This window comes from Plutella xylostella, chromosome 20 (assembly GCF_932276165.1).
Source record: "Plutella xylostella chromosome 20, ilPluXylo3.1, whole genome shotgun sequence".
Classification (NCBI taxonomy): Eukaryota; Metazoa; Arthropoda; class Insecta; order Lepidoptera; family Plutellidae; genus Plutella; species Plutella xylostella.
The window spans coordinates 7,071,389-7,085,416 of record NC_064000.1 but is presented as its reverse complement, the minus strand read 5'-3'; the positions used below and the strand labels follow the sequence as shown (position 1 = coordinate 7,085,416).

Genomic DNA, 14,028 nt, shown 5'->3' with positions numbered 1-14,028 from the left:
TGAAATAAATAAAATTAAAATACTCACACAAAATAAATTCCCAAAGCACGATTTCCGATCAACACTAGAATTGCACTCTGGCAACTTCGACAAAAAAAGTAAAAATACGATAAATTTTCAAAAATCGAATCGCGCGTATCGCGAGCTACTTCGAACCGTCTGACAAGCGGTTGCGGCAACGGTCGCCAAACGACTGGGCCCCTGGTGTGGCAGAAACGGTTAATATATGAAGTATACAAGTTTTCTTCGTCTTTCACTGGCTGTGCCGTCGGCGAGCCTGCCAGTCTCTTTCTGGGTTAATGAGAAGTCTCGGAGTCGGTGGCCAGCCGTTTTCTACGAGGTTTCGAATTGACAGCGGTGGGTGCAATTTCGTGTTGTCACCTGCTCGGTTCTATGGCGCCCTAGTACTTTCCTTGTGCGACGGTAAAAGTGAAATGGGATTGCGATGGTTAAAATAAATTGAATTTTAATAGGACTTTACTCTTAAATTCTACAGAAGTACAAAGATATAGCCGGATATAGATATTTCAGAATAGAGTATTCAAGAAAATCTCAGTTGTTATTTTAGATCAATGGTTGAGTAGATACATAGAATTTAGAATCTCTTTTTATATGAGTTAGTCAAATGACTCAAAACCAACCAGGTTAGAAAATTTCAAAACCAATTTTTAGGTTTAGAAAATCAATAAAATTTTCCCATTGATTTAACATCGACTTTTGAAATAGCTGAATAAAAAATATCTTCACATAAAAGAGGATCTTGATAATATTTTCTCTACCTCTAGATACACATACCTACAATTTCTTACGTTAAAAAACCCACATTCTAAATTCACTGTTCAGTCAGACATCAGTAACATTTGACAGCCTACAAGAGCCCAGTTTACCAACAAAGCTTAACTTTAAATTGGAAACTTTTGCATCACTATTCAGGATTCTGAACCGAACTATTATAAATTGGACAAGAAAATAGCTCAGGATTGCGATTTCGAATATTTCAAGTGCTTAAAATTTACCTAGAAGAGTAAAAGCATAAATAAAAACAGCTAGGTATCTTACCACTAGTACATCACCGACTAGCTATCTACAATCGTCAAGCGAAATTGCTTATCTGTCAAACTCATAGTTTGCAATGTTGCTTATGGATTGCCGATTGCTTATATTCGGTGGTGGTAGCCCCAAAGAAGTTTATAAGTCTTCTTCCATGTCTATAATTATATTTTAAAAGTTTCGAGACATTCTATTCATTCTGCAGTGCAGCGATCACAGGATTCAATACTATTTTCTATAATTCAATACTACACAAACATATGGAAAAATAACAGTATCGTCAACTGTCACTATCAAAATTGATGACATTTGTTTTTTTCCATATGTTTGTGTAGATTCGAAAATAGTATCGAATCCTGTGAGCAGAAACAGATCGCAACAAAATGGTTTTCTCAACCACAATCAGGCGCTCAGTTTTAACTAAGGAAATTGGTTTAGTTCGCGCATCAAATAGTTCACAAGCCACTAACTGCGATTAGTTAAATTCTCGGCTTTGGCTCGGGTGCAGACATGTGTTCACTCGGTCGCGAGATTATCCAGTTTAACTTGTGGATTAGCGGTTGGAGTTGTGTTGTCCGTTGTTTTGTTTTGCGTTGATATTAAATTTGAGAAATTGAAATTATACGTTATAATGTTAACAACGTTTATTGTCACTATGGTGGTGGATGGTGTTTCTCTTTCACGGTAAAAGTATTCCTTAATAATAATACCGAATTAATAATTATTTATTTATTTCAAAGCCAAAAACATAATAAAAGGAACAATCTTACAAAGGCTCATAAAATAAGTAAGTATAGGCTGTACATAATATGCTTAAATCGTGTCCCCTGATTCCCAAACTAGGTAAATACCTGCACGATGAGGAGTATTGGATATATTTTATGAATTTCAGGATTATTTAAGCTTACACTGAATAAGGCTGACACTAAGGGCGTCTTGCACAACAAAGTTAATCAAAATTAAATCTATGACCTCTTGCTCTGACATTATACTGTCAGAGCAAGAGACAAACTATTTAATTTTATTTAACTTCGTTGTGCAAGACACCCTAAGGGTCACTTTTACCAAACGTTAAACGTATTTAAAATTGTATTTAAATCAAATTTGAAATACATTTTGTACTGGCAGACGTTTGACAGGCTACTAAATACGTTTAGCGTTTGGTGAAATTCCACCTAAATATTTTGTATACCCACGAGAAAGCATTTTAATCCGAATCAAGCACAGCAAATTAAGAAAAAAAAGATAAAAAAACATTTATTTGTCGCACTAATAACAACAACAAAAAATCGGAAACAATACATTACAATAAAAAGAATAACGTACCTAAATGCTGCAGAGCGTTAAAAAGGCACCAGCTCAGCATGCTACTTATAAAGCCTGTTGAAATAGCGAATATCTGAAATATATTACTTACCTTAACATCATTATTTTTTGCAATGTGGTTTCAATATTTACGTTTTAAATATGTATATCCTGTACTTACGTGTTTTACATTTACATGCCAACTCAAGTCAAATGCCAAGGGAAAGTCACAGATCTATAAATTCCATTCTGTATAACAAACCTACGAACACATTACTGTACACCCTTATCTATTTTGCTACCTTATTCTATTTGTATGAATTTAGTATTATCTTACTAAAACAAACTGACGTAGGAGTTCATTAGACAATGTGCATTGTAGACTGCACTCGTAACGGGCAGTCGAATAGGAAATAGTTTTAGATTATTAAAAAAACAAAACGAAAATCGGTTCATCCGTTTCGGAGCTACGCTACTGACACGTTAAACTTATAGCACCTCTCTTTTTCCATCGGGGCGGGGGTTGAAAATGAAGAAAGGCGTTTTGATTCAGATTGGGGTGTCTATTCTTGGTAAGTGTTTATGGAGCATGATTGTAATTATTTATACTGAAGTCTGAACCCATTGTCCGTAAAGTCTAAAGCGGACCCTAGACCTACAATAATATTGTTCAATAAGTTTTTAATCCAAATGACGTTTGCACCATTTTCAATATTAACCCTAGACGATGAATTATATTGTACAATTGTCTATATTGGGCCTATGGATCGTCTAGGGGCCGCCTAACTAAAACATGTTTAAATTGACGGATTTTGTTCGTTTGAATATTTAATATGTTCTCTTATGTGTTAGTTTTGGGTGTTAAATTGTTTGTGTTGTGCTTGTGTGATATCTCTATCCCCTGCAAAGCGTGAAGATTAAAGCAATAACTCTCCAGGTTTTTAGGGGTTGTGTGTATGTTTGTGTTTGTACCTACAAAATGTTTAACGGAACGGAAAAAAAGTACACCAACCCCTGTACCCCAACGTACCCCTTACAGGGTTACTTACAGCCAGGGCCAGCTTACAGCTGAGCATTAGATACATATTTTAAGGGGCAAGTTGCTGATGTCGGTCGGCGATGTCAAACTTTTGTCGCGTCTTGTCGTGCATGACTGTCTTGTGGCCCGTGTTAGGTATGCAGTATGCAAGAGTGATATTGCAATAAATCCTCTACTGCGACGTCATAATAAATATCTTCCTCCCTAACCTTCGTTCCATTATTCCACAGTGGGCCTAGCCAATTTCTCAATGGGCTACACAGACGTATGGCCATCCTACGCCATCCCCATCTTCAAGTCAGCCAACTCACCCCTCTCGGGGGTGTTTACTAGGAACCAGGAGAGCCTCATAGGTTCTATACCGATGCTGGGAAGCCTGCTCGGGACGATAATGAGTGGGAAAATAGCGGATAGTATCGGTCGGAAGCGAGGGGAGATCTTTTTTGGGTGTATTAATACTGTAAGTTACACGTTGATGTAATTATAGCTATGTACCTACCTACTAAGGAAATTTGATGAACATTCATAGCTGAAAATACCTAGGTGATGTCAGCGGACCAAAGTTGAAGATAATTTACTAACTGAAGTGGTTTAATTGTCTCTGAGGTGCTGTAAAAGTATCTATTTATTTAGACGAGTGCGTGCATCATTAATTCCATGAAAAATCAAAAACTTAGATTTGTTTTTAGGTTTTCTTTAGTTTTCCAATTATAATTCATGAGTAATTCGGATATTGTTAATAACGTTAATAATACTAGCAATATTTAACTAGGCATTTCTAATATTCTATTCTCTTTCCTCTCTCCCAGTTGGCATGCACCCTCATCTGCACAGCGAAGAGTTTCTACATCCTCCTTGGTTCTCGGCTGCTGCTAGGATTCGGCAATGGCCTGAACGCTGGAATATTCTCCATATTCGCTGGAGAATACAGTTCAGTTTCCATCAGAGGCACCGTCATAGCTTTAGCAGCCTTCGGCTATTCAGCAGGAGTCTTAGTGTCGTATATTATGGGATGGTTGTTCAGTTATCAAGTGGTCAATTACTTTGTTTTGACCATCAACGTCACTTTTACTATTAGCATGTGTTTCATGAAAGAGACTCCGATTTACTTGTTGAAGGTTGGGAAGGAAAAGGTAGGTCAAACTTACAACTGTTCTATGAAATTTCTTTATGTAGAATTGATCCTACTAGTTAATTTTATAAATGCGAAAGTTTGTGAATGTGTATGTTTGTTAGTTCTTCACGTAAAAACGGCTGAACTAATTTTAATGAAATTTGGTATGGGGTTAGCTGCTACCCTGGATTAACACATAGGCTACCTTTTATCGCGGAATTCCCACGGGAAAACTTTTAAAGGCGAAGCGAAGCTTGCAGGAACAGCTAGTTTAGAGTAAATTTATATCCTTAACGATTATTTCTACCGAAGAACTGATAAGGTAGGCAAGTTCCTATGCTGTGACCAGGAACAGGCAAAATAAATGTATCATGGGATGCCCGCCAGTCCGCTGGACCGACGACGACGACGTAAGACAGAAACCCTGGCTGGTGGTGATTTCATTAGGATAGGGTGTGTCCAGCAGTGGATGACTACTACTGGCTGATGATGATAATGATGAACAATTGGCCAAACTAATAATTTATAAATGTATTCCAGGAGGCCCTTAACTCGTTGAAATTTTATAGGGGAACAAAAATAACTACTCAAGAAGTCATTGATGAGTTTGCTGATATCAAGAGCCTAGTGGAAACCCCAAAACAACAAGAAATGAAAATCTTTTCAGGTAATTTAGATAACCATAGCACAGTTTTTACCTACTTTAATTTATAATACAGAAGAAGATTTTTGTGCATGTATGTTCCATGTATGTGCTGAACTGTTTTATATGTATTATCTGTACTTAAGTATATAAAATACATCCAAATATCTTACTATTTTTACAAACGAATAATTTTTTCTGTTCAGATATTGATAACAACAATGAAGATCCTGAAAAGGAGAAGCTTCGCCATGCTACTGATGAAGCCTATGTGAAACCATCCAACAGAAGCGCGTGGAAAGCATTGTGTAAGTTAACTATTTTTATGTTCATAATAATTATGGTATTAAACCGCTTCTTCCAAGGAGCACCAAAACACTCTTAGTCATCCGGCCACTACCGGCCGTGGAAGCTTGCAGGCTGATGATGATTTTAGATAGAGTATTTTTTTATTTGTACACACACACACAAGACAAGAAGTTACAAATCATAAATACCAAAAAACACATAAGTGCAATAATTGCGATCTTATCCCAAAAGGCGATATTTGCAAGATAACCGTGCGTGAAAGGATATTTATGATCAAATATGATGATATTATAACTAACGGAAATCTTCATCCACAGTATCATCAAAATCGTCTCTTCGTGCCCTGTTCACGATATCTCTGCTGATATGCTTGGCAGTCTGCATGGGGATGGTGACAATACTCACGTATGCCGGTACTTTGTTCTCGAAGGCCGTTCCAAATCTGTCACCAGACCTGTGTGCTATAGCGTTGGCGGTTGCTAACATCACTGGCAGCGGTCTGCCCATCGTCATGAGTGACTGGGTTGGTAGAAGGGTTAGTATTTATTGTTTTTATACTGCACATAATAGGTATACATATCAAATATCCTGAACAAAAACATAAAACTGTTGGATCTTTCGTAATCATATCGATGACAAACACTATCCACCGTGGTGAAAGAACTAGCTAGTTTAGATTAGTCTTTCACTTATTTACCACGTTGCATCGGACTTATTATTATGAGGATCATTAAATTTGATTGATACAGCCTAATATTTAAAGGAGCCTCCTTACGTATCAACTATATCCTACACACGTGCACCCTAGGAAGCCAGCGACTGATAAAAAATCTCTGGCTAATCCTTTCACCACGGTGACAAACCCTACACGCTATAAATAATAAGTTTAGAAAGAAAGAAAGAAAGAAAAAGATTTTATTTGGAGCTGCACAAATACACCGAAAAATACAACAAAACAAAAACATATACAACAAAAAATCAGATACAATTTGAATATAAAATTAATAAAACCCAAATTTAAAAAAAAATACATAAAAATAAAAACTAAACTAAATTCCGAAAATAAAAATAACTTAAATATTGGCCAGCCTGTGTAGATGGTGCATCAGCGCAGCGCCAAAAAGGCCCCGAGCTCAGCAATTGCGGCAAGTACATAATGTACCTGCAGCGCTGATTTTCAGCAGGGACCCTTTATGTGACTCACGGAAACTACAAATCGAGACTTTACCCAATATAAAATACATGTAATAAATAAGAAACAGTCATTAAGTAACGAATTTAGTGTTTTCAACGACTTCCAGATCCTCATGATAACCTCCAGTGTCCTCGTCTCCTGTTGCCTGGTAACCCTGGGGGTGCTTATCCGATGGCCGCTGGCTCCAGACTGGATGATCCCGGTGGTCGTCCTGATGTACTGCTTCTGCTACCAGCTCGGCAGCGGCTCTGTGCCCTATATGTTGAACTCGGAATGCTATGTGCCAGAAGTAAGTAGTATGCTTGTGATATTCTACCCTGTGACACAATTTTATTATACAGGCCAATTCTGTACTTTTATTTGTGCACCAAACATGGAGTGTACATGAACAGATCCAATAATATTTTTCGCTCTGGTCGGGGTAATTCCCGCCATCTTGGTCTGTCCCCTGCCAGTTCATGCATCTCTTGTACGACATGACCTTTACACCTCTTCAGTTGGTACACAATACACACATGACAAAAATTATGAGTACTTGGTCTTTCTCTTCCTTTTTTTTCCATTTACCTACCCTTCTAACAGTATAGTGAACCTTAATTTACTTACAATTTTTCAGGTGAAATCCCTCTGCATAGTCCTGTCTATGTCAGTGATGTTCATATCCAACTTTATAATGCTGGCAGCCTACACTGCAACGGTGGACCTTCTGGGTCTAGACGGTACCTTCTTCCTCTATGCTACTGTAGCTACAGCATCAGCTGTAGTCTCCTATCTGATAGTGCCAGAAACTTCTGGAATAACCACCGAAGCTATACAGGAGAAGTTCGCAAGAGGCTTCTTACAGTACCGAGTTTTGGTAAAGGAATAAATTTATTTAAGATTATTATTTTTAGTTTCTCTTTTTTTTCGTTTGTTACAATCATTTCAGAATCATCGAAAAAGATTTCAGCAGCTTTTGACAAACTATTTAAATCCTACTTTCTTTACTTAGCAGAATACTAAACAGGATGATTTAAATTTGATGTGCTTCAAAATATGAGCATTGATAACTGTATACACATCATACTGTAGTGTATGATGCATACTCATGCTTACAGTTCTATTTGGAATGAGAACTCCTGTGCACATAAACGATTTATCATTAAGTAATTTTTATTTAATCAAAGGTAAGTAGGTAAGTGTTGTCATTTTAAATATTTGCTATGGCTTCTATCTTTATCTTCACCAAGTTCTTATTTCTATCTTTGCTTCCCAGTCAGTTATTATTAACTGTTTAGTATAGTGTGTAAGCGTGTTTACGAAAATTGTTCCACGTTTCTAAAGTAGTTATACCGACTAACACAAAAATGAAGAAAGGATACTTGGAGCAGTATTTAACTTCTGGAATTTGTGAGTATTTACAAGCATTTTATTCTAACCATATCCCAGTTGATTCATATTTCATGTTTTTTTAAACATAGTCTCTAACAGCGAGGTCTCAGCTGTCTGTTAAAGCTATCTCAATTTATTAGCAGTCGTCGAGTGTATCCATAATGATTAAGAACATTTATCCATCATCATTAATTTTGCCCACAATCGCTAACTGCTGGATATAATAGGCCTCTGCTAAAAATCATCACAATACTCCGTCATCGGCCGTCCTAATCCTTACCTACACTACCAGCTATATATGACATTGTGATATTCTCGATTTATTTTCAACTTCCATCCCAAAAGCATTTGATATTCTTTTCCACAGTGGGATTAGCAACATTTATCTGTGGCTATTCAATCGTTTGGCCTTCATACACGATACCATTGTTCAGGAGTGACCTTTCTCCTTTGTCGGGTAACTTCACAACATACCACCAAAGCCTTCTAGGCTCAGTGCCGATGCTTGGAAGTCTACTAGGGACGGTATTTGGTGGATTAATAGCGGATAATATAGGGAGAAAACGAGGCGAAATTTTGAGTGGCCTTTTCAATGTGGTAAGTTTTACAAGTACTTAGTTTTTATTTTGGTATTTTAATGTACTTAGTTAGTTTTTATTTTGGTTGACTGCCGTATTATCGTATTATCGCAATATTACGTTTATCTATGTCGATAACGAACGCGTGAACCAGCAGCAGAATCTGTTGAGTTAAAAGTATGTTATGTAGGTTTATAGACACTAACCACCATTAAAATTAAAATTAAAATTAAAATCTTTATTCATTAAAACATTTTACAAAGAAAACTTAGCGCCGGGGTCCTGTGCTAAGTCGAGACCTGTATTACAGAGACCCCATACCATAGTTTAAGTCATTCTTTAACTGCATGACATAAAACAAAACATTACTGCAAAAAAAACTGGGATATCCAGTAGATCCTTATGTTTGCTTTGACTTTGCTTCTTGACATCTCACTATCAGTCATATTTTCATGAGATTATAATGATAAGTTCGACGAATGCGACAAAATTTCATCAACTAAAGGCTATTTCACATTATTCTAATACTTAGTTCAATTTGATAGATACCTACGTTATTGAAGCTAAAACGCATGTAGAAGCTACTCTGACTGTCCACTCTATTGTTGATAATAAAATACTTATTGATTTAATACCCGTCATCATCATCAGCCTATAGCAGTCCACTGCTGGACGTAGGTCTCTACCAAAACACGCCACTGGATGCGATCTGTATATAGCTTTCCATATCCAATAATTACCAGCCAACTTTGGCAAGTCGTCACTCTATCTATCCGGAGGGCGTCCCACACTACGTTTGCCTAATCGTGGTCTCCACTCCAGAAAAAACGACACTACGGCAGAATCACTGTTAAAATTGTTTTTAAAACTGTTTCAGCTCTCTTGTGCTCTCATATGCACTGCCAGAAACATCTACCTCTTGGTAGCATCAAGATTCATCTTCGGTTTTGGAGGTGGCATTCATACATTCCTCTACAGTATATACGTTGGAGAGTTCAGCTCTGCAGCCATCAGGGGTACTACCATATCCATCTGTGTCTTCGGATATTCCATCGGGGTATTGTCTTCTTACATCGTTGGTTGGCAGTTGACCTATGAGCAAGGAAACTACTTGATTCTGGGAATTAATATCATGTTTGTGATAAGCATGTTCTTTGTTAAGGATACGCCGGTTTATTACTTGAAAATTGGCAAGGATAAGGTGAGATTCTTTATAATTGTTTTAATGGCTAACTTATTATTTTTACCTTGGGGATCTTTCTTTTTTAGTTATTTAGGAGCCGCAAAGCTTTAAAATCATACAGATTTATAATTTTGATCTACTTAATATAAATTGTGTACCTTCTTAATTTAACATAAAGGTACATAGCAGAAACTTAACATGATTGTACATTATTAGAACGAGACCCCAATGCTGCGTTACGACGGCGACGTGACGCGACGTCGTAAATAATGTGGCATACAATGCGTTGTTTCGTTGCGACAACGCAACGCAATGTAGAAATGGAGCCTCTCCCTTATTCGCTACGATAATTATTGACAACACATTGGACACTAGACCAATGGTGAAACTCATAAAAAAGCACTAAAATATTGTAGCTACACTGCATTTGGCACTTAGATAAGTAGTTAAAATTAAAGTATACTTTTCAATTTCAGGAAGCCCTAGAGTGCCTGAAATTCTACCGAGGCACTAAAATAACGAATCAGGAGGTGTTGGACGAGTTCGCTGAAATGAAGAGTCTTTTGCACACGCCACAGCAGATGATACTACTGAAAGGTACGTTGTTAACTATTAGGGCGAGACCCCATTGGAGCGTTGCGTCGTCGGCTTCGCTGCCATATATTTTTGGAACGTTTGGACGACGCAACGTGCAAATGGGACCTTACACTTATCCGATTATAAAGATCGTGACTGACTTATAAATTTTGCTTGATTAGAGTACCTCAATACCATTATAAGACTCAATTTCTCTCGCTATATTTCATATAAGTAAATTGTACTTTCTTCTGCCAGGACTCATGAAATTTTACATGCTGCAAGTAGTAGGTATCATAAATTAGTTAAAGTAAAGAGCGGTGGTGGCGTAATGGATAAGGCCTCGTCCTCTCAATCGAGAGGCCGTGGGTTCAAATCCTGGTCTATACCAAAGAAGTTTAAGTACAATAATACCACGTGCTCTTACGGTGATGGAAAACATCGTGAGGAAACCTGCCCATCTAGATTCTAGATGTGTATCCTAAGTGCATTGTATACTTACTTATTCCAAAACGGCGAAATGGTTCGCAACATATCTAAAGTTTGTTCTAATAAATTCTTTATCGTCCAAAGACTCACCACTCGACTGAAACTACAAGCAATAAATAATAAAGCCTCCAGGATAAGATAATACCTACTTACGTTATAATAATATAAAATAAATGTTTTCGTACAAACAAACCATAAAAATGATGCTTTTGGGTAGGTACAAAAGTAGCTACTGTAAGAGTACAAACTTAGTAAAAACCGAAAAGAAATAAACGTTAATTACACTCGCGAGCAATGAAAAGGTTCCACTTACAAAATGTCGAAACCAAGTGACCCCAACTTTTTAAAACATTTAATTTACCTACCTAGAATTTGTTCAATATATTTACGTTTTCAGTTGGTAATATTCTGATGCGCTGTTTTTAATTCAGTATTGCAGACCATTGCAGACGGTCATCAAGCTAGTCATTTGCGTTCAGGATAATAACATTTTCACTTTTTTGAACTTTTTCAATGTTCGTAAGTGTATTGATAGTAATTGGTAAGGCTAACGAACATAATGATTTCATGATAGGTATTATTTATTATTATAAATAATTGTGCCTTTGTCTTTACAGATTCAGACACTATTGATGATCCTGAAAAAGAGAAGCTACGCCAAACCACGGACGTTGTAGTAATAAATGAAAGTAAAGCAAATGTATGGAAAACTATGAGTAAGTGTTTTGCTGATTTGAAGAATGCAAGTAGGTTTAACTTTATCTGCAAATTAGGACACGATCAGTTTTTTATTATAAGTACCTACATTTAAAAACATTTTCTTTCCTGGATATATTAGTTAAATTTATACATAACTAAGTACACACAGGGTGTTGAAAAATGGTGTAGATCATCAAGAATATTGTGTTTCCTGCTCGCTTGTTATATTTACTACATACGCATACCTTTTCACGTAAGTAATCCAAATCTCCTTTCCAGTCTCATCAAAGCCAAATCTCCGCATTTTCGCCGTGATAAGCGCGTTAATATTCCTGTCAGTGTCCATGGGAATGATAGCCATACAGACGTACGCCGGTATCCTCTTTGCACGGGCAGTCCCGAACCTGTCTTCAGACATGTGTGCGATAGCTGTGGCCCTGGCGAATATTGCTGGCAGTGTGCTGCCGATATTCATGATTGACGTCGTTGGGAGGAGGGTAAGTTGTTATAGTTATACACAGTTCACGGGCAATGACAAAGTTCCAGCGAGAAAAGGACTAATAAAGGACTACTCTCAAACGGAAATGGCTAGCTTAATGTCGCCTTCTGCAACATTTAAGTACTTACATTTTACAGACCATCAGAATATAATCAACTGAAACGTTAATATTTTGCTGGATAGAATAGAATAGGGGTTGTTTGGTGTCGGTATTTTGTGAGTGGAACTTTTTCATTGCCCGTGAGTGTACTTATAGTTGTGTTGTTATTGAAAAGGGGAGGGCAACCAGTGCCCATTCGCCATGGCGACCTAAAAGATCTATTGTGACTTGCCTTGCTGAGTTAAATCTCACAGTCCAAGTCTAGGTCTTTTATAAACCTGACGATCCACTAATGGAAGGCTGAGGACTGAGAGTTGTGGCGCTCCTTTGGAGAGGCCTATGTCCAGCAGTGGGTGGCAGTGGATTGATTATTGGCTGATGATGATGATCTTAGTGGTAGGTAGAGAAGAGTAAGTTGTAACTAAGTTACGGAATGTGCATAAGCAGTACGTATAATCCTGCACGCTGAACCGACGACCTTATGTAGTGGCTGGAAGTGGAAAGCCAAATACATAGCGTTGCAGAGATCCTTAGGAAATGGATATGTCCAAATAGTTGTCAATTACGGGCTGGTGATGATGAATCATAATAGGTACTTTGACATAGTCATCTCGGCCTTACCGTGAAGGAAAACATCAAAACACCAGGAGATAAAAAAATCATACCTGTTTAAACATCAACGCAGAAACACGTAGTGAGGGTCCACTACGTGTTTGAAAATGTCCAACTACATAGATCACAACTAATAAGTACTTACCTACCTAACTTTAATTTCCTCCACAGATAATGATGATAGCATCAGCCGTCCTGGTCTCCCTCTGTCTGGCGGCTCTCGGGGCAGTCCTCCGCTGGCCCATAGCGCCGGACTGGATGATCCCTGCCATCATACTGCTGTACTGCTTCTGCTTCCAGCTGGGCAGTGCCACCGTGCCGTACATGCTGAATGCTGAGGCTTATGTTCCTGAGGTATGTGCTTTTGAAGTTAATAAATTAGGTAGGTATCGGTTGTAGAACGTTATAATCAATCTTCTTATCCCTAATCAGGGAGATAGGGCTCACAGTAAATTGCTCCATTCGGCTCGGTTTGACGCTCGTTAATCGAGTTCTCGCCAGTTTAAGTCATCATCTTTATCATCAGCACTGCAGCGCCCACTGTTGGGTAATAGGCTCCCTTTGTGTACGCCAACTTTTTCGGTCCACTGCCGCTTTAATCCACTTTAATAAATCAACAATATTACACAATGTAACTATACCTCTACACTGTAATAATTAGTTTTATTCGCTTTCAGGTAAAATCCCTCTGCATCATACTGGCTTACTCCGTGATGTGGGGTGCTAACTTCATAATGCTGGCCATTTTCGCGCCGCTATCGGAACTCGTTGGATTGGACGGAACCTTCTTCTTCTATTCCGGAATAGCCGCCATTGCTGCTGTACTGTCTGTATTCGTTCTTCCTGAAACTACTGGTTTGACTGTCGATATGATACAGGCAAAGTTCACTAATGGGTTTTCGCAAATTGGTCAGAAGTCTAAACAATAAAATGTTTTTAGGATATTATACGATACTGGTTGTTTTATTCGTACTTAGGAGGGTGAATTTAGTTATTTTCTTTATGTACCTAAGTACCTAGGTACTGTAGGTACCCATGTAGTTAGTAAATTCGCCGCAGATATAGGTACATAGTAGCAGTAAGTTGATTGGATGCTGGAGAAAAATAATAAGGCTAGGTTTCCAGTAGGAAACTTACCTGACTGGCGAACAGTTTGTCTACTAGAAACGCAGAATTAAACCAGCCATTACATACGTAAAGCGATAAAATCTAGAGTAAAGTTTTTATTTGATTGATTTTTACTCTCTTATCTACCTACCCATATAG

General features: G+C 37.8%; 3 protein-coding genes across 3 annotated transcripts in view; 2 read left to right on the top strand and 1 right to left on the bottom strand.

Annotated features, from left to right (window-relative positions):
* LOC105387403 (serine protease inhibitor dipetalogastin) overlaps nt 1–364 on the bottom strand; it is a 48,450-nt gene extending 48,086 nt beyond the window's left edge. Inside the window, exon 1 of the mRNA XM_048628283.1 lies at nt 28–364. The gene's annotated coding sequence lies outside the window, so the exon portion shown is untranslated. The remainder of the gene's footprint in view (nt 1–27) is intronic.
* Nucleotides 365–2,884: 2,520 nt separating this feature from the next.
* Nucleotides 2,885–7,547, top strand: LOC105380813 (monosaccharide-sensing protein 3-like). Its single transcript, XM_011550420.3, has 8 exons — nt 2,885–2,927; nt 3,625–3,854; nt 4,204–4,527; nt 5,049–5,175; nt 5,358–5,459; nt 5,778–5,995; nt 6,762–6,944; nt 7,272–7,547. Exons 1-8 carry the CDS (start codon nt 2,885–2,887, stop codon nt 7,521–7,523), a joined length of 1,479 nt encoding a protein of 492 aa, XP_011548722.3. The 3' UTR covers nt 7,524–7,547.
* A 337-nt stretch (nt 7,548–7,884) lies between these two features.
* On the top strand, nt 7,885–13,709 carry LOC105380778 (facilitated trehalose transporter Tret1). The gene is made up of 8 exons (XM_048628194.1): nt 7,885–8,044; nt 8,394–8,623; nt 9,482–9,805; nt 10,264–10,384; nt 11,470–11,568; nt 11,831–12,048; nt 12,934–13,116; nt 13,440–13,709. The coding sequence occupies exons 1-8, from the start codon at nt 8,002–8,004 to the stop codon at nt 13,689–13,691; spliced, it is 1,470 nt and encodes a 489-aa protein (XP_048484151.1). The 5' UTR covers nt 7,885–8,001; the 3' UTR covers nt 13,692–13,709.
* The last annotated feature ends 319 nt before the right edge of the window (nt 13,710–14,028 follow it).

What these genes read in the sequence shown, in the direction of transcription:
- LOC105380778 (XM_048628194.1), top strand. Translation starts at nt 8,002, where the DNA reads ATGAAGAAAGGATACTTGGAGCAGTATTTAACTTCTGGAATTT. An exon ending in GCAGATGATACTACTGAAAG is followed by an intron (nt 10,385 to 11,469) that starts GTACGTTGTTAA and finishes TTGTCTTTACAG; the next exon opens with ATTCAGACACTATTGATGAT. An exon ending in CTGAGGCTTATGTTCCTGAG is followed by an intron (nt 13,117 to 13,439) that starts GTATGTGCTTTT and finishes ATTCGCTTTCAG; the next exon opens with GTAAAATCCCTCTGCATCAT.
- LOC105380813 (XM_011550420.3), top strand. Translation starts at nt 2,885, where the DNA reads ATGAAGAAAGGCGTTTTGATTCAGATTGGGGTGTCTATTCTTG. An exon ending in TGAAGGTTGGGAAGGAAAAG is followed by an intron (nt 4,528 to 5,048) that starts GTAGGTCAAACT and finishes AATGTATTCCAG; the next exon opens with GAGGCCCTTAACTCGTTGAA. An exon ending in GTGACTGGGTTGGTAGAAGG is followed by an intron (nt 5,996 to 6,761) that starts GTTAGTATTTAT and finishes AACGACTTCCAG; the next exon opens with ATCCTCATGATAACCTCCAG.